Source organism: Oreochromis aureus, linkage group 5, assembly GCF_013358895.1.
Source record: "Oreochromis aureus strain Israel breed Guangdong linkage group 5, ZZ_aureus, whole genome shotgun sequence".
Classification (NCBI taxonomy): domain Eukaryota; kingdom Metazoa; phylum Chordata; class Actinopteri; order Cichliformes; family Cichlidae; genus Oreochromis; species Oreochromis aureus.
The window spans coordinates 3426766-3446213 of NC_052946.1; the positions used below are offsets into that span (position 1 = coordinate 3426766).

Below are 19448 nucleotides of genomic sequence, written 5' to 3' on the forward strand. Positions count from 1 at the left end.
TTCCACAGCATGTCTTTATCCTGTTTTTCTTCTTTCACCCCAACCGGTCGCAGCAGATGGCCGCCCCTCCTGAGCCTGGTTCTGCCGGAGGTTTCTTCCTGTTAAAGGGAGTTTTCCTTCCCACTGTCGCCAAAGTGCTTGCTCATAGGGGTCATATGATTGTTGGGTTTTCTCTGTATTTATTATTGTGCTATCTACTGTACAATATAAAGCGCCTTGAGGCGACTTTTGTTGTGATGTGGCGCTATATAAATAAAATTGAATTGAATTGAATTGAATCATCCATCGTCCACCTGGGCCTTACACAGAGTTTCTCTCAGACTTCTCAGACTTTTTATCTGATTTAGTGCTCAGCTCAGATAAAATAATTATTGTGGGTGATTTTAACATCCATGTAGATGCTAACAATGACAGCCTCAACATTGCATTTAATCTGTTATTAGACTCAATTGGCTTCTCTCAAAATGTAAAAGAACCCACGCACCACTTTAATCACACTCTAGATCTTGTTTTAACATATGGCATAGAAACCGAAGATTTAACAGTGTTTCCTGAAAACCCTCTGCTGTCTGATCATTTCCTGATAACATTTACATTTACAATAATTGATTACACAGCAGTGGAGAGTAGACTTTATCACAGTAGATGTCTTTCTGAAAGTGCTGTAACTAAGTTTAAGAATATAATCCACCCACTGTTATCATCTTCAATGCCCTGTACCAACATAGAGCAGAGCAGCTATCTGAACGCTACTCCAACAGAGGTCGATCATCTTGTTAATAATTTTACCTCCTCACTACGCATGCGACTCTGGATACTGTAGCTCCTGTGAAAACTAAGGCCTCAAATCCGAAGTACCTGACTCCGTGGTATAATTCTCAAACACGTAGCCTAAAGCAGATAACTCGTAAGCTGGAGAGGAAATGGCGTGTCACAAATTTAGAGGATCATCATTTAGCCTGGAGAAATAGTTTGTTGCTTTATAAGAAAGCCCTCCATAAAAGCCAGAACATCTTACTATTCGTCACTGATTGAAGAAAATAAGAACAACCCCAGGTTTCTCTTCAGCACTGTAGCCAGGCTGACAAACAGTCAGAGCTCTACTGAGCCAACAATCCCTTTAACGTTAACTAGTAATGACTTCATGAACTTCTTCACAAATAAAATTTTTATCATTAGAGAAAAAATTACCAATAATCATCCCACAGATGTAATATTATCTACACCTACTTTTAGTACCATTGATGTTAAGTTAGACTCTTTTCTCCAATTGATCTTTCTGAGTTAACTTCAATAATTAATTCCTCCAAACCATCAACGTGTCTTTTAGACCCCATTCCTACAAAACTGCTCAAAGAAGTCCTGCCATTAATTAATGCTTCAATCTTAAATATGATCAACCTATCTCTAATAATCGGCTATGTACCACAGGCCTTCAAGGTGGCTGTAGTTAAACCTTTACTTAAAAAGCCATGTCTAGACCCAGCTGTCTTAGCTAATTATAGGCCAATCTCCAACCTTCCTTTCATATCAAAAATCCTTGAAAGAGTAGTTGTCAAACAGCTAACAGATCATCTGCAGAGGAATGGCTTATTTGAAGAGTTTCAGTCAGGTTTCAGAGCTCATCACAGCACAGAAACAGCTTTAGTGAAGGTTACAAATGATCTTCTTATGGCCTCTGACAGTGGACTCATCTCTGTGCTTGTCCTGCTAGACCTCAGTGCTGCGTTCGATACTGTTGACCATAATATCCTATTAGCGCGATTAGAACATGCTGTAGGTATTACAGGTACTGCACTGCAGTGGTTTGTATCATATCTATCTAATAGACTCCAATTTGTACATGTAAATGGAGAGTCCTCTTCACACACTAAGGTCAATTATGGTGTTCCACAGGGTTCAGTGCTAGGACCAATTCTATTTACATTATACATGCTTCCCTTAGCAGCATCATTAGAAGACATAGCATAAATTTTCACTGCTATGCAGATGACACACAGCTCTATCTATCCATGAAGCCAGGTAACACACACCAATTAGTTAAACTGCAGGAATGTCTTAAAGACATAAAGACCTGGATGGCCGCTAACTTTCTGCTTCTTAATTCAGATAAAACTGAGGTTATTGTACTCGGCCCTGAAAATCTTAGAAATATGGTATCTAAGCAGATTCTTACTCTGGATGGCATTACCTTGGCCTCCAGTAATGCTGTGAGGAACCTTGGAGTCATTTTTGACCAGGACATGTCCTTCAATGCACATATTAAACAAATATGTAAGACTGCTTTCTTCCATTTGCGCAACATCTCTAAAATTACCCCACCCCATTTCCCCATCTTATCTTAATGACCTTGTAGTACCATATCACCCTATTAGAGCACTTCGCTCTCACACTGCAGGCTTACTTGTTGTTCCTAGAGTATTTAAAAGTAGAATGGGAGGCAGAGCCTTCAGTTTTCAGGCCCCTCTTCTGTGGAACCAGCTTCCAGTTTGGATTCGGGAGACAGACACTATCTCTACTTTCAAGATTAGGCTTCAAACTTTCCTTTTTGCTAAAGCATATAGTTAGGGCTGGACCAGGTGACCCTGAGTCCTCCCTTAGTTATGCTGCAATAGACGTAGGCTGCCGGGGATTCCCATGATGCATTGAGTTTTTCCTTTCCAGTCACCTTTCTCACTCACTATGTGCTAATAGACCTCTCTGCATCGAATCATATCTGTTATTAATCTCTGTCTCTCTTCCACAGCATGTCTTTATCCTGTCTTCCTTCTCTCACCCCAACCGGTCGCAGCAGATGGCCCCGCCCCTCCCTGAGCCTGGTTCTGCCGGAGGTTTCTTCCTGTTAAAAGGGAGTTTTTCCTTCCCACTGTCGCCAAAGTGCTGCTCATAGGGGGTCATATGATTGATGGGTTTTTCTATGTATGTATTATTGTGCGATCTACTGTACAATATAAGGCGCCTTGAGGCGACTTCTGTTGTGATTTGGCGCTATATAAATAAAATTGAATTGAATTGAATTGAATATATAGCCCCTTATGATGGCTGAGAAAGACTAAGGTAAGATCCTGTTTGATGTCCAGAAGCAGATGGACACAGGTACCCTGGAACCCTTTCCTTTAACATTCAATTTGCTCTAAAAATTACTTTCACTTTGTAAATTGTATTGAGCACTTTCTTTGACAAGGAAGCTAATTAAACAGAATTACAAAATAAGGATAAGTAAAAGTTGAGTGCATTATTTCTCACAAGACAGGAAAGCCATCAAGTTCTCAGGCATAACTGATCAAAGCACATGCAAGGACAACATGCTGGAGAACTCGACAAAACTGCAGTGTCTTACACCATTCATTCACAGAGAGGGACCAAGATGGAGCTAAAGGAAGGAAGCAGTTTTAATGTAAAGCTATGGTAACTAAAGAATCTCACTGTGCATGTGTTTCAAACATTTCATATTCATGACGGTCTGCTGGTTTGTTTAGCACTGGCACTAATAGACTAATAGTGCTTAAACTAAATCAACCTGATATCGCATGAACACCATCGAATGTAGCCGAATCCTCAAACTTACATTCTATTTCTTTTCTTAAAAAACAAAAAAGTCATGATCTCAAAGAAAGAAGTGAAGGAAAACTTAAAGATATAAGCGTTTTATAGGCCTTGCCTATGCCAATGAGCAAAACCGAGGCATAAGATGGAAAATGCAACAGTAATTTTCATAATGAACTGCATCTCTGCGAGTGGTCAGATGGTGCATGCACCTCGTTGAATTGTGCATCTTTTGCTTTTATTTCATAAAGGACATTTCAGTATATCTTGTACTAATACTGGAAATTAAGGACACTCTAAAGCACATTTCATAGCTTAAATTAAAAAAAAAGACTTCAAGTACTACCCCCAGTGATTGTAATCATAGAACTTTTCCTGTGACACACCTGTCACCCATTTATGTGTGCAGAGATTTTTAAGTAGACCACACACGTTGATGAATACACACAGAAACTTGAAACCCTGCATCACGCACAGTCTTCAGTGAAAGGTCTTTCCTGACTTGACGTCTTGACACATCCACTTGCAGTGGGTCCCGCTCCTTTGGGAAAACGTGCCCGGGGATGTTTTGCTCTACATGTGAGCACCCACTTAATTCTTTCCCATTTCTAGCTCTGTGCTTTTTATTATAGCCTGCATTCACTCAAGTCGATACATGAGTATACAAGAGTCTCTAAAGTGAAGGAACACCATCGCTCTCGTGAGGACAAATGCTAAATATCTGACCTGACAGCAGGTCAGCTGAAGCTCAGACTGAAAAAAAAATCGTTTACTGTGGGGAATGTCCTCTCTCCCGGAGGGACATCCCCACAAAACCTCACCCAGGAGGTGCCCAGGAGCCACCTCAACTGGCTCCTTTCGATGTGGAGGAGCAGTGGCTCTACTCTGAGCCCCTCCAGAATGGCAGAACTTCTCACCGTATCTCTAAGGGAGAAGCCAGCTACCCTTCGGAGGAAGCCCATTTCCGCCGCTTGTATTTGCGATCTCGTTCTTTCGGTCTCTACCCACAGCTCGTAACCATAGGTGAGGGTAGGGGCGTAGATCAACTGGTAAATTGAGAGCTTCGCTTTTACACTCAGCTCTCTCTTCACCACAACAGACCGGTACAGCGTCCGCATCACTGCGGCTGCTGCACCAATCCACCTGTCGATCTCCTGTCTCCCGTCACTCATGAACAAGACCCTGAGATACTTCAACTCCTCCACTTGGGGCAGGAACTTGTCCCTGACCCGGAGTGCGCACTCCACCCTTTTCCAGCTGAGGATCATGGCCTCTGATTTGGAGGCGCTGATTCTCATTCCCACTGCTTTGCACTCGGCTGCGAACCGTTCCAAGGCAAGCTGGAGGCCATCACCCGATGAAGCCAAAAGAACCACATCATCTGCAAAAAGCAGAGATGAGATCCTGAGATGACCCAAGTAAAAGCCTTCCGCCATTTGGCTACGCCTAGAAATTCTGTCCATAAAAATTATGAACAAAGTTTATAAATTATGACAAAGGGCAGCCCTGGCGGAGCACATCACCCACCAGGAACGAGTCCAACTTATTGCCGGCTATGCGGACCAAGCTCTTGCAACGGTTGTATAAGGACTGAATGGCCCGTAGCAATGGGCCAGACACCCCATACTCCCGGAATGCCCCCCACAGGACCCCCCGAGGGCCACGGTCGAATGCCTTCTCCAAGTCCACAAAACACATGTAGACTAGTTGGACAAACTCCCATGCACCCTCAAGTATCCTCGAGAGGATAAAGTGCTGATCCAGTGTTCCACAACCAGGACGAAAACTGCATTGTTCCTCCTGTAGCCGAGGTTCGACTAACGGATGGACTCTCCTCTCCAGCACCCTGGCATAGACTTTCCCAGGGAGGCTGAGGAGTGTGATTCCCCGGTAGTTAGAACACACCCTCCAGTCCCCTTTCTTAAAGATGGGGACCACCACCCCGGTCTGCCAGTCCAGGGGTACTGCCCCTGATCTCCTCGCAACATTGTAGAGACAATCCAACCAAGACAGCCCTACAACATCCAGAGCCTTCAGGAACTCGGGGCGGACCTCGTCCACCCCAGGGGCTCTGCCACCAAGGAGTTGTTTAACTGCCTCAGTGACATCGCTCCCAGAGATTTGTGGGTCATCTCCTTCATCCCCAGACTCTGCTTCCGCCATGGAAGATGTGCCAGTGGGATTGAGGAGGTCCTCGAAGTATTCCTTCCACCGCTCGACAATTTTCTCAGTCGGAGTCAGCAGCATTCCACCCGCACTATACACAGTGCAGGTAGAACACCGCTTTCCCCTCCTGAGTCACCTGACGGTTTGCCAGAATCTCTTCGAGGCAGTCCGAAAGTCTTTTTCCATGGCCTCTCCGAACTCCTCTTACACCTGAGTTTTTGCTTCAGCCACCACCCGCGCCGCATTCTGCTTGGCCTGTCGGTACCTATCAGCTGCCTCCGGAGTCCCACAGACTAACCAAGCCCGGTAGGACTCCTTCTTCAGCTTGGTGGCTCCCCTCACCTCTGGTGCCCACCATTTGGTTCGGGAATTACCACCACGACAGCCACCAACTACCTTGCGGCCGCAGCTCAGTGCAGTGGCTTCAGCAATGGAGGTGCATTGCAAAAACATGGTCCATTCGGACTCAATGTCCCCAGTCTCCCTTGGAATGCTGTTGAAGCTCTGCCGGAGGTGTGAGTTGAAGATCTTGCAGACCGGGGCCTCTGCTAGACGTTCCCAGCACACCCTCACTGTACGTTTAGGCGCGCCAGGTCTGTCCAGTGTCCTCCCTTGCCACCTGATCCAAATCATCACCAGGTGGTGATCAGTTGACAGCTCAGCCCCTCTCCTTACCCGAGTGTCCAAAACACATGGCCTCAGGTCTGGTGATACGATTACAAAATCGATCATCAACCTGTAGCCTAGAGTGTCTTGGTGCTAAGTGCACTTATGGACACTCTTATGTTCGAACATGGTGTTCGTTATGGCCAAACTGTGGTTTGCACAGAAGTCAGAACACCGCTCGGGTTCAGATCCGGGAGGCCGTTCCTCCCAATCACGCCCTTCCAGGTCTCGCTGTCATTGCCCATGTGAGCATTGAAGTCTTCCAGTACCAGTACCCCACCCAGGGAGTCCAAGAAAGCTGGGTACTTTGAACTGCCGCTCGGCGCATAAGTGCAGACGATGGTCAGGACCCGTTCCCTGATCCAAAGGCGAAGGGAACAAACCCTCTTGTCCACTGGGAGAAACCCCAACATACCAGCAGCAAGCCGAGGGGATACCAAGATACCCACCCCAGCCCGCCGCCTCTCACCAGGGACAACTCCAGACTGAGACAGAGTCCAGCCCCTCTCCAGGAGGCTGGTTCCAGAGCCCAGGCCATACGTTGAGGTGAGCCCGACTATATCTAGCCGGTACCTCTCAACCTCACGCACTAGCTCAGGCTCCTTCCCCACCAGAGAGGTGACATTCCATCTCCCAATTGCCAGTCTTGGTAGCTGGGGATCGGTCCGCCAGGACCTCCGCTCATGGCCGCCGCCCGGCTCACATTGCACCCGACCCCTACAGTGCCTCCTGCGGGTGGTGGGCCTGCAGGAAGGCTAATTGAAAATCTTATTGTATTGCTTTACTGGCAATACAATAATAAAAATACTGAAATGGGATACCGAGCAGCATGTAGTTTTACTCTAAATAATAAGCAACAGGATATTATTCAGACTAAATCTGAAGAGTTTAGTGTCTGTTATATACATGATGTCATACATACAGTACATCAACCATGAAACCACAGACTGAAGACATGATGTACTTGTACATGTGCACTTACCCTTGACACAACGAAGTCTGTGGAAAAGACAAAAGGACAAAGATCACACTTTGACTGATTGAAGGTTGTTGAATGAAAACATGCCTGGTAGTGGCTGTGACCTGACAGCTTTTAACAGTATTCTAGCTTTATTTAGTATTAAATAATTATGTTATGAAATATCCAAATGTGACATAATGTTTCAGTTTGTGCACTGATTGATTTTTAAAGCTCCCTGCATGCCAGAGCTTATACAGAATAACCATGTTTCACTTTTCAAATAATACTGGACTGTTTGCGGTTCATAAAAAGGGATCAGTTACTATGTTTTTAAAACCCTTGTAACAGCCAAATACTTTATACATACATAGAGGGAGTTCTATAAAAAGCTCTGGTCACATAGTTTAGTCACTATATCAGAAGTGCCATCACTGTTTGTGAGTGCCAATGCAGCTAATGTACTCTAGTTTGAAAATGTGTTTGCTGAAGGACTTGTCAACATTCCTACTGTAATATTCAACTCAATTCAGTTCAACTCAAAATGTATTTACACACACTGATTTAGCACCAAAGCACAATGGAAGTTACCACAAGGTGCTTTATATTGTGAGGTTAGGTATGTTCTCCTTGTGCCTGTATGGTTTCTACCACGAAGTCCTCCAAAGAGATGCATGTTAGGTTCAGTGGAGATTCTAAATTTCCACAGGTGTGTGTCAGTGTAAGTGGTTGTCTGAATGTACTCTGCTGATGAAAAGCAAAAGCAGAACCGACTTTCAGATAGGAGCTTATTCCCAGTTTTTGTGCACAGTTTATTTTCAAGGCTTAACTGAGGGTCACACAATTACAGAGAGTGAAATATTATGCAGGAAGCGATTTGCTCATTCAGGCATTGCCTTATTGCTGATAGCTGGTCACTAGCACTCTGTTGAGGATTCATTTCCCAAGATAAGCCTCTAATGCATTTACTACCTCTAATGTACACTATATTTCCAAAAGAATTTGCATATGAACTTGATTTACATCCCATTCCTTGCCCCACCATTTGCTGATATAACATCTTCAGCTCTTCTGGTATGGCCTCTCCCTTAGAGATAGGGTGAGAGGTTTAGCCATCCAGGAGGGACTCAGAGTAGAGCCGCTGCTCCTCCACATCGAAAGGAGCCAGTTGAGGTGGTTTGGGCATCTGACAAGGATGCCTCCTGGTTGCTCCTGGGTGAGGTGTTCCAGGCATGTCCCACCGGAAGGAGGCCCCGGGGCAGACCCAGGACATGCTGGAAAGATATCTGTCAGCTGGCCTGAAAACGCCTTGGTGTTCCCCCGGACAAGCTGGAGGAGGTGGCTGGGGATAGGGAGGTCTGGGCTTCTCTGCTTAGGCTGCTGCCTCCGCGACCTGGTCCCGGATAAGTGGAAGAAGATGGATGGATGGAACTCTTCTGGGAAAGCTTTCTAAAAGGTTTCCAGAGTCTTTATGGGATTTTTTTTGTTTTTTTACTATTCTTCCAGAAGCACATTTGGGAGATCAGAGGCTGATGTTTTACAAGAAGGCCTGGCTCACAGGTCTCTGCTCTAATTAATCCCAATTGGTTGAGGTCAGTACTCAGGCTAGTGAAATTCCTCGACACCAAGCTCATTCATCCATGTCTTTATGGACATTGCTCTGTGCACTGGTGTGCAGTCATGTTGTCAATCCTGAAAATGTTCCCGATGTTGGAAGTGATTATTTGGAGCATGAAATTGTCCAAAATGTCTTGGTATGCTGAAGCATTAAGAGTTCCTTTGACTGAAACTAAGGGGCCAAGCCCAACTCCTGAAAAACAACCCCATAACATAATCTCCAAATTTCAACAAACTTCATACTTGGCACAGTGCAGTCAGACAAGTACTGTTCTCCTGCCTACCACCAAATCCAGATTTTCATTTGGATTGCCAGACACAGTGTGATTCATCACTTCAGAGGACACAACTCCACTGCTCTAGAGTCAAGTGGCGACGTGCTTTACACCACAGCATCTGACACTTTGCATTGTGCTTGGTAATGTGAACCTTGGATGTAGCTGCTCAGATATGGAAAGCTATTCCATGAAGCTCTCTAAGTGCTGCTCACTAATCTGAAGGGCACATGAAGTTTGGAGATGTGTCGCTATTGACTCTGCAAAAGTTGGTGACCTCTGCGCACTGAGCTCCTAAGAATGACCCATTCTTCATTTGGATTGGTGAGTGAATACTTTTGGCAATAAGGTTTTCTCCAGAAAATCTTATCTTTAACCTGAAAAACACTCTAATAGCCCCAGTGCAGTTTGTCACAGACAACTTCTGGATTTTGGCTTGGTTTTTATGATAATATTCCATCTGTTATTGTTCATATGAGGCTGCATTTACCTGCTATTGTTGTGATATGGTGCTAAATATAAATATAAATAGAATGGAATTGAATGGAACTGAATTAGTTTTTATTATGTCCTGATATGTGAAACCTTACATTTTAAACATTGTGTACTAACCTTTTATCATGCATTTTCTACATAACATAATGATGCTCTTTATTTCCAATGAATTTTTCTGCCATGGTTTGTTTTCTCCAATCCTCACCTTTGTTTTCAGCCTTCAGCTCCTCCTGCAGGAAGTCCCTCTGCCGGTTGCCCAGCACGAAGGCCAGAAAGGAGAGGATAAGGGCATCCAGCACGCCAATGATAGCCAGAATGTAGGCCCAACGAACAGAGCATTTGCCCAAGGTATACTTTCCAGTGTCCTCACCACACATGTCCTGGATCACCTCTGCGTCCCAGCCATCCGGGAAGATCATACAGCCAAGCACGAGACAGATGGCTAGGAAAAAAAGAAAAAAGAGGGAATGGCCAGCAGTGAGCAAAGGGATTAGTCAATTAATAATTAGTACAAAGATGTGATAGATAAACAGTAGTCACAACAACCTGAGTACAACTTGTGTGACACTAGATTTTGTTAGGGAGCACATATGATATCATGCAGAGTGATGGGTCAAAGTAACAGATGTGTTACATTTAAAAACAGCTCATGACAGAAAATGTCAAGGCTGGCTGCATTGCTGGCAGGAGTAGGACCCAAACGCACGATTCATAACATGAAGGAATAACAAAAAGCCTTTCTTTGCTGTAAGAACCAAACACAAGGAAACCTAACCTAGAACTGGGACTGAGACTGAGACTGGAACAGAGAACTAAGAAACCGCAGAGCACAGAGGAAACACACAGCAATGTGGGAAAACACAACAACAGGCTGAGGAAGACAGGACTAAATACACAGAGGATAACAAGGGGATGGGAAATACAGCTGGAACTAATCGGACATAATGAGACAGGGAGGAAGCTGACTGAATGTACTGAACACAGGACTAGGGACTATCAAAATAAAACAGGAAACATGTTTCACAAGGTGTAATGTGCATGTTGTAATTGGCATGTTTTAACTTGCTGTGTTTAATTATTTTGCATGTGTTGCTGTGTTTTATCATTTTTGATAGTGTTGTTTTATTCTTACAGTTTTATTGTATGCTTTTATTGTGACATTTGTTGACTTGTTTCTGGGGAGCAGAAACAAGTCTTATTGTTTGTTTCTATGGTAAATAAATTATATTTTAGCAACTTAGTTTTATTTCTCTACTGCCTTGGCCCCTCCATTGTGCTTCCCGTCTTAGAAGGGTTTCCCTTCTGATACCCACATTAAGACAAGCAGTAGCGGTTTTTGATACGGGCGACACGGGCGGTTGCCCAGGGCGGCATCGTGGTGAGGGGCGGCATCACGGGCATCGACAAAAAAAAATAAAAAAATAAAAAAATTGTTCGTACTCATGCTCCCCCGACATCATGCCAGCGCATACTGGGGATGGCATAGGCACCGATCGGTTTTCTAGCGCCCATTTGCTGGGCGTAAGGGCGCCCTCCGTTTGCGAGGTGCGCCTGCTGCTTGCGACACAGGGAGGAGAGGGCGGGGCGGCGGGGGATTCTCTGGCTGGCTGGAGCAGCATCTAATAACCAACTCGCAAAATAAAACAAAATAAAAACAAACCAACAAACACGAAAACACCAGACATTATGATACAGACTTATAATTTGCACTGTGCGCCTGCTCGCTGCTGAAGTCAAAGTAAACTTTATTGGCATCTCCGCTACATACAGTCCAGTATATAGAGAGACGAGACGACGAGGCTCCAGTTACAGCAGTGCAAGTAAACAAACAATAAATATAAGAAGAGTAAGACAATAAATATACACTTTAGGACTCGGGGTAAAGGGATCAATAACAATTTAAATGTATATTTTATAGTTTGATGATTTAAAGTCTCACACACAACCCGTCGAAAGGGGAGGGGGGCTGCTTTCAGATAGAGCACATTTCATTCATAATGTTGTAAATCCAAGCCCATTATGTATTCATGATTTGAATCCTGGGTTGGGCGAAATCCCAGAAATAAACCCTAGACAAAGCGAATCTGTGAACCAAGGTGTAGGTCTATTAGGTTATGTTGTGGTGATTCTCGGGTTGGGGGGGGGGGGTTCATACTGGAATGCAACATTAAAAAGGTGGACAAGAAAAGTTCAAAGCCGTCAGGTGCTCAGTTTAGAAAAAAGAGAAAAGAAGAGGAGGAGAAACGAGCAAAAGATACAGGTAAGCAGATGTGTCATTGGATAATGGCAGGTCATCCTGAAACAATCATAATCAGAATACTTTATTAATCCCTAAGGAAATTATGTGGGTTACAGTTGTTCCAAGAAGAAATGGTAAAAATAGTAACAGTAACGGACTAAACTCCAAACAATACATTATGTTACAGATTTTAATATTAAGTAGTCATTGTCAATTGTTGATTTGTCCAGTTCTCATTGTATGACAAATTATGATGGCTGTTTGGTAGCTGTTTGCATACTATGCATACTCGCTCTCTCTTCATATTTGTGTGTGTGTATGTTTCTCTGGTGAAATTCAATATGTTTATGGTTAATGTACAATCCTTAATATTTATACACACATTTAAACACACACACATGGGGGGCAGAGGAAATAATAATTATACTATATCAAAGAATATAAATTATACCAGAAAACAAACACTGGGTCACAGACCCAGGACCATGACAGAAAATCAATAAAGGTCTTATTTTTCCATTCCACCCTGTACTGTATTTTGGTTGCACTGCTGTTGCCAGTATTTGCCTGACCTCTTGCTCTTGCCTGAGGGGGGAAGATGGAGAGCAGCAGGGAAAGAACTAACATCAAGAGCAATTGCAGTTCTTCCTTATCCTCAGTATGTCTGTTTGGCTTCTTGTGACATTAGCATGATGCATGCATATTCATGGCAATATTTTCTTTGCTGCTGAACACAATGAGCTATTGATACTTCATCAGTTAGAATGAAGCAAAATGAAAGCATTGATCAGGAAATTTTCAAAATATTTCCTGGAAAGTCTTGCTATCATGAGGCTTTTTCCTTTGGTTGCTAGCATGCAAAATGCAACTACAAAAAATGAAAATTTTTCCCCTTTAAAATCAGCCAGTAAATTGTAGCCACTGAAAATTAAAATTAATTGACATACAACATGTACAAGACAGCTTAGTTACATCTTAGTCACATTAACCATAGGACATATCTTTTTGTACAGAGGACACAGACCGTATATAAATTCCTCCCTGTGTACTCAACTGTCAATCTCCATATTACATCTGATGGCTCTGTTCTTGTGACTATTTGGATCACTTTTTTTTCCCATTTTGAACTACAAAAGGATGCATCTGTGGAAACTTTGTGTGCGTGTTTATATGTGCATGCCCCCATAAGGCCCAAGTGATCTCTTGGTATGTATGGGCCCAGCTGACATCAGGCTGGCCCTAACAGATGGGTCCCTGAATGCCTCATTTACTGGACTATTGCTACTATTGAGAGCAGCATACAAGGCAGAAACCCCCCCAGAAAAACTTGTATGAACTCAAAATGTAGGAACATGCAGGAATGTTGAGGGTTCAGCTGTTATAATGGATTCTGAGCTGCATTCAGTTTACTTCAATGATAACAACACTATCCAAACACTCCATGTCTCGTTATAGACTGTGAAATAATACAGTTAACTATTATAGAAGGATGTGCATTTTTATTTTCATTTGTGTAAATATCTGGATAGATGTTCATGTTAAATTTACTAACAAAACAACAACATGTAAATGGCTTGTTCTTCTTCAGTGGAACAAATGTGTGAAGCTCTAGGCATGGAGAGTTTTTGGAAATCTGGACTATGCCGGGGCATGAAGTAGAACCAGTTCTCTGCATCTCCACCAGAAAAAAAAAAGAAAGAAATTTGCTGCCAAAACCTGAACAAAAGCAGCTTCGGTGAGTGGTTTCACCATTAATATACTATTTCTAAGAAAGTTGATTAATGGTCTTTTTTAATTAATGGCATAAAAAAAAATCATGGTCTAAGAGAAAGTATGACTACCTTTGATAGTCCTTTTAGTTATGATGCCAGACATCCCACAATTTTGAACTGGTTTCTGGGGATGATGTTTCTGAAATACTAACCCAAATGAAACCGTCAATAAGTGGCATTTTACCCACAATCTAATTTGTTAAACTCTTTGACTCTAATGATTCCTCTGTGGTCCCTCTAAATTGCTCTTTGTTATCAGACTGTGTTCCAGGCTACTTCAAACAGGGTGTTGTCCAACTCCTGTTGGAAAAGCAAAGCCCAAACCTGGACTTGTCACTATCCGTGGGCTATAGGACCATTTCAAAACTTCCTTTTACTGCCAGAATATTAGAAAAGCTTGTTGGGACATAATTATGGAAGATTTTGAAGTAGCAAAACTTTCAGTGTGGGTTTCAGAAAGTTACATTCCACTGGAATAGCTCTCCTTAAAGTCCTCTAATGACTTTTTGATGGCAAATATAAGTGACTGTTCAGTCCTTGTTTTGTTGATAGAGGAGCAAACAAACTGGCTTTCCAGGCTAAATGATGATCTTCTAAATTAGTGGGAGATGCTAGTTCCTCTTCAGCTTATGCCTTATCTGCTTTAAGGTGCACATTTGAGAGTTATATCAGGGAGTCAAGTAGTCGACTACTCTTGCAAAAATTTTGGATAAAAGGAAGGTCGGCGATTGGCCTAAAATCAGCAGTTTAATTACTATCTGATTAAATAAAAACAAATGTGCAATATAAATGTCTGAAAGAAGCGGATCTATCAAATGATCCTAGATATATCACCCCTAGAGTCAGTGTCAAAGGGACTTTTCTAAGTGAGAGTTTCTATGACAGACACTGCACAAGTATCATCTTTGTATCTCAGTGTTTACCGGCACACTTAAAATACGTCATCTAATTTATGCAGTTTACTTCAGAAGCAACCACAACAGGTTTAGTGTGCTGTTACGAGTTTTTCTCCTGCCTGTATCACATGGAACATGTGAACAACATTCACTTTTAATGATTCATCCAGCCTCATTTTAATCCATGTCAGGAAAGCTGGGGTCCCCTGTGTGAGTGTCTCTCTGAATGTGCGCTCATGCATATTAGAGAAAAAAATAATCAATTTAGGATTCCTGTGAGTTAGCTCACTCGTGTGAGAGACAGTCGTTTGTGTATGTGTGTGTCAGTGTGTGGTTTCCAGATTAGCACAAACATAATCCTGTTTTTGTGGCATGATACTTTGATGTCCTTATATTCCTGTCACTCTTCTCACAGTGTGGGGTTTAATTCAGCCGCTCTCTGCTGTGGAACATGACGCAAATAACACAGCTGTGGCCTCACTGAAAGCTTTGCTCTGTCTTTTTCTTTTTAAATCTCTACTTAGTGCATGGACTTCTCCAGCTACGATGAGCCCCTAGGAGTCAGTAAGGTTTGGGAAATACAGTTATTTTGATTACAGCCTGCATTAAAGGTACCGTGTGAGGGTTTAGACTAGGCATAATAAATCTAAACCTTCCTTGAAGTCTAATGTGCTGAAAGCTCATAAAATTAATCCTTTTTTTTCTTTTTTTTTTTAACATTTCATTGAAATAAAAATGTTATAAAAATGTGTATGAATTCAATACTACAAGTCACAAGCAAGCACATCCTTTTATTACCTGATAATTTACAAGAATAAGTCTAAGACCTCCTCTGTGCAATGGCCATTAGAAGAGCTTTTCTTGCTTTAATCTTATTTCTTGAAATAACCCTTATTTACATCAAAAGCAGTTAAATGTTAATCTACTTCAATTTTCAAAATGCATTATTTACAAACTCCAACCGCCAGCTTTGCCACCAAAGCAGTAGTGTGATTGCCCAGACCTCAGCCATGTTACTGTTGCTGGCATGTTGTGCATGTAGAACTATGGCTATGCATAAAGTCACGGTCCTTAGTGTACTCTGCACTTTTCAAGCACATGGGTGGGTAGGAGAGAGAGAAGAAGCATGAGAGAGAGAAGGTGAGATGGACAGACAATCTGAAGCATTCTTGGACTTGAGTTTTTACTGATACTGTAAGTACTAGAAAAAGGGGGAGTGGGGATGGTGCACAATAGTGTTGGGGCATGGTACTAGGCCTAGTGTGAAAACATCAACAATGGCAAAACACATTCATGGTATAGCTCTTACTTTAATACATACAATTAAATAGTACTGAAGTGTCTTGTAGTAGTGATGGGCTTTGGCTATGAAAATAAACAGTTTACTCTTCTATTTTTTTCTTCTTTTTAATAACATGAAAATAACTGTTTTGATTTTGTTGCAGTTTGGTTTGGTGCTGTTCAGGAAAACTGTAATCTCTGCTGTTGGAAGGTGCAAAAACAGAGGAGCTCTGTGCTGACACTTGATGGGTATACGTCAGAGATTTCACAAAGTTAACAGCACTCCATCATCTGGACACAAAACAGCTGAGAAAGAGCCAAAAAGAAAAAAAGGTAATATGTATAAAAGGAGAAATGCTCAAATGAGTTTTTCCTGAATTTTCATTGGACATTCTGTCTCTCCATTAAAATTGAACCCCGACAAAAATTAGAGCCTATTCATTATTTTATACATGAGCAATCTTCAGCAAGAGATGAAATAATCATTTCCCACACTATATAGTGAAGCCAGCCAGCTATTTCAGGCATGCAATAGATCTTACACAGAGCAATGATTTGTTCTTCTCATATCCTATACCAACCATGCCCTCCCAGTTCAGTGATTGATTTAAGCTGAAGAATGTCATTTCTCCCGTCAGTGCCATTGCTGCCCTGTAGCCACCTTAATATCCACCTGTTATTCAACCTGCTTTCCCTGTAGCAGTCATTTTTGTTGGAAGAGTTGAGCTTCAAGTGCATCCTGCTGCTGTAACAAATAAATGAGAAATAACACCTGTTTGTGCTGGCATTATATAAGGGACAATCACAATGTAGCTGCTGTTGATTTACAATGATTTAAGATTTACTGGTTAGAGGGTCATCAGTAACAAATGTTAGTCTCAGAAAGGAATGCTTAGCATGGAATTTAAAGAAATAAAAACAACCCAACAACCTACTGTGTGTGTGTAAAATGCTTATTGGATGTACTGGTCTGTCGAACACCGTTCTTCCAAAAGCTATTCTCTTCAGTTGTGTTTTATTAGGATGCATTCGTGTTATGTTGGTTTGAGCTGTAATGACTCAAAAGGCCACAGAATCTGATTCATCATCAATTCTGGAAGCAAGCTGTATTTCCTAAAGAAGCAGGAATGTGTGCAGCAAAATGATGAAGATTTTCTACCACTCGGCTATGTCACGCACAGTAGACTTTACTGTGGTAGTATTGGTCCAGATTCAAGCTCCAGCCATCTGAGCCCAACAATGAATAACGATTCTTTTCATACAAAGTCATAATGAACTGCCCCTGCTCTGCACAGACATGGATGTTAATCACTAAAGTTCATTGTATATACTTTGTTTCCACTTATTTATTCAGCTTTTTCTTTAATGTGTCCCCTGCCTTTCTTCTAAATGATTGTACATTTCATACATGCAGTACAGGCTAACAGTACAGGTAGAAGAAAGGCCATGGTTGAGAAGAGAAACAGAAAAAAGAGGGTGTAGGGATGCTGCTCGGTGGAAAATGAGGCTAACTACACGAAAGACAGAGACATAAAGACAAGGTGGTGATGTGGATGGAAAGATTTGGAAGAGGGGAGAGGGAGGTGGTGGAAGGGCAGCAAGTGAGGTTGTCGTGACAACTGGCTATACCTTTGGAGAAGAGGAAGTGTTCAATTCGATGCTCAGATGCCCAAAACTGGGAAGACATACACGAAGACAAAGAGCACATGATGGCCATTGTTTTTGATGTGAGGCTGAAAGAATAGGATCCAAGGAATACACAGCGGCAGTACACGCACTGTCAGCCAAAACACGGCAAACAGCCAGGGCAAACAGACGGAAATCCAACACTTCCTGTGGCGTGCCAGGGAGGAGTATCCCATTTCCAGCTGCATTTTAGAAAAGTCGTTGCTCATTGTGTGATTTATTCTAGCATAGTTTAAACTGATCATATGAGACATGAATAAGAAAATCTTATGCTAGTGGGCAATTGGGCTTCTTTGGGACCAGTGGAACAAGAGAAATGCCCTTCTTAGGTCTTTTTTTTTTTTTAAATAAAGAAAATAAAATCACACTGATGTTATTTAATATGTGCTACATTCTAAAATAAAATCAGTTTTATAAGTCAGGAACATGCACTTAGATAATCCAGCATAGAATTATGTAAAAGCAAAGATGGGAGCTGTCCTGAAAGACTTCAATCATGAAGAACTAAACTGAAACATTGGAGCCAACCTTGATTCCTTTTCATATTTCATAATGTCATGGTAGTAGCCTGTCTTCTAGCCCTGTGGCCCTAATGGTAACCTCTCTTGTGCTGAGTGGATGTCAATGCACTCCACTCCATAAATCCATTAATGGACACTACAACAGAAAAACACTATTTGGGTTCAGGTTGAGCGGGCTGTTCCAGCCGGTCCAATAGCCATTGCACCGGTAAGCGTTGAATTCCTCTAGTAGAACAAGATCCACCAGATGGGGCACGTGGTGATGGGACACCAGGTGCCAAGAAGGCTGGGTACTGTGAACCTTCATTCAGTGTGTAAGTGAAGATGACACTCAGGACCCATTCTATAACCTAGAGGTACAGGGAAGTAACCCTTTCATTTACTGAGGAAAAACCCAATGTGCAGGCACCACACCAGGGTGGAAGTATACCCACTAACTGCCTCTCACTAAGGGTAACTGCAGAGTAGAAGTAGTCCAGTGAAATTAAATTAGTGTGTTATGGCAGTAGCCTGTCTTCTAGCCCTGTAGCCCTAACAGTAACCTCTCCTGTGATAAGTGGACATTAACTCAGTCCACTCTATAAATCTAGTATCTTACGGCTTTTGTTGTAGTGTTGAACCTCTGGTGCCTTGGATACTGGAGTTTAAATGTTCAAGTTTACAAACTCAGAGCCATGATTAAATGTGAACTTTGTGTCATTTTAGCCTGAAGATCCTTTCTCCTCAACCCAATGAAATGCTGTGTTTTTGTATGTAAAGAAAAAATCTACCTTGCTACCTGACATAATAAGTTGGCATCCCATTCATTTAAATACACCATATACAACTGTCAATCTATTTGTTTGTTTGAACAGTGTCAGAATAGCAAGTGTCTTAAAATAGCCTTTTGCATTTGTATCCATCTTTACGTGATATTTTGGTGAGTCCAGTGTACTGTGTGTGCAGACAGAGTAGAGCAGCTCACTATATCGTCATGTTCCCTGGAGCAAACACCAGATTAGGATCAGCAGTCAGTCTCTCAGGTTGCTTCAGAAAACAAATAGTGAGGACTCATTAAAGTAAAATATTTCATGCAATTTCAAACAAGATTTTGCATCATATATTTTTGGTTCTTTTGCACTTGCAACTTAGCTGGCTTCAGTAACCGTACAAGCTATCTATGGATATTGAGGCGGTATCATTTTGTGTTTGACTAGAGTGTCTTTGCTGTTATCACAAGATAATCATGCAAAATATTTGAATTTATCAAGAAATTTTAAAGATAAAGACGTACTTTATTGCCCCAGGAAGAAATCTGTCTTGTGCAAACACAGATCAAACACATGCACAA

General features: G+C 42.2%; 1 protein-coding gene across 1 annotated transcript in view; it reads right to left on the reverse strand.

The window, feature by feature from the left end:
* Positions 1-7296: 7296 nt before the first annotated feature.
* lhfpl4a (LHFPL tetraspan subfamily member 4a) overlaps positions 7297-19448 on the reverse strand; it is a 48267-nt gene continuing 36115 nt past the window's right edge. The window contains exons 2-3 of the mRNA XM_039611914.1: positions 9929-10165; positions 7297-7377 (exon numbers count right to left, since the gene is read on the reverse strand). Of these exons, the coding sequence (XP_039467848.1) occupies positions 7307-7377; positions 9929-10165 (308 nt within the window). The 3' untranslated portion in view covers positions 7297-7306. The remainder of the gene's footprint in view (positions 7378-9928; positions 10166-19448) is intronic.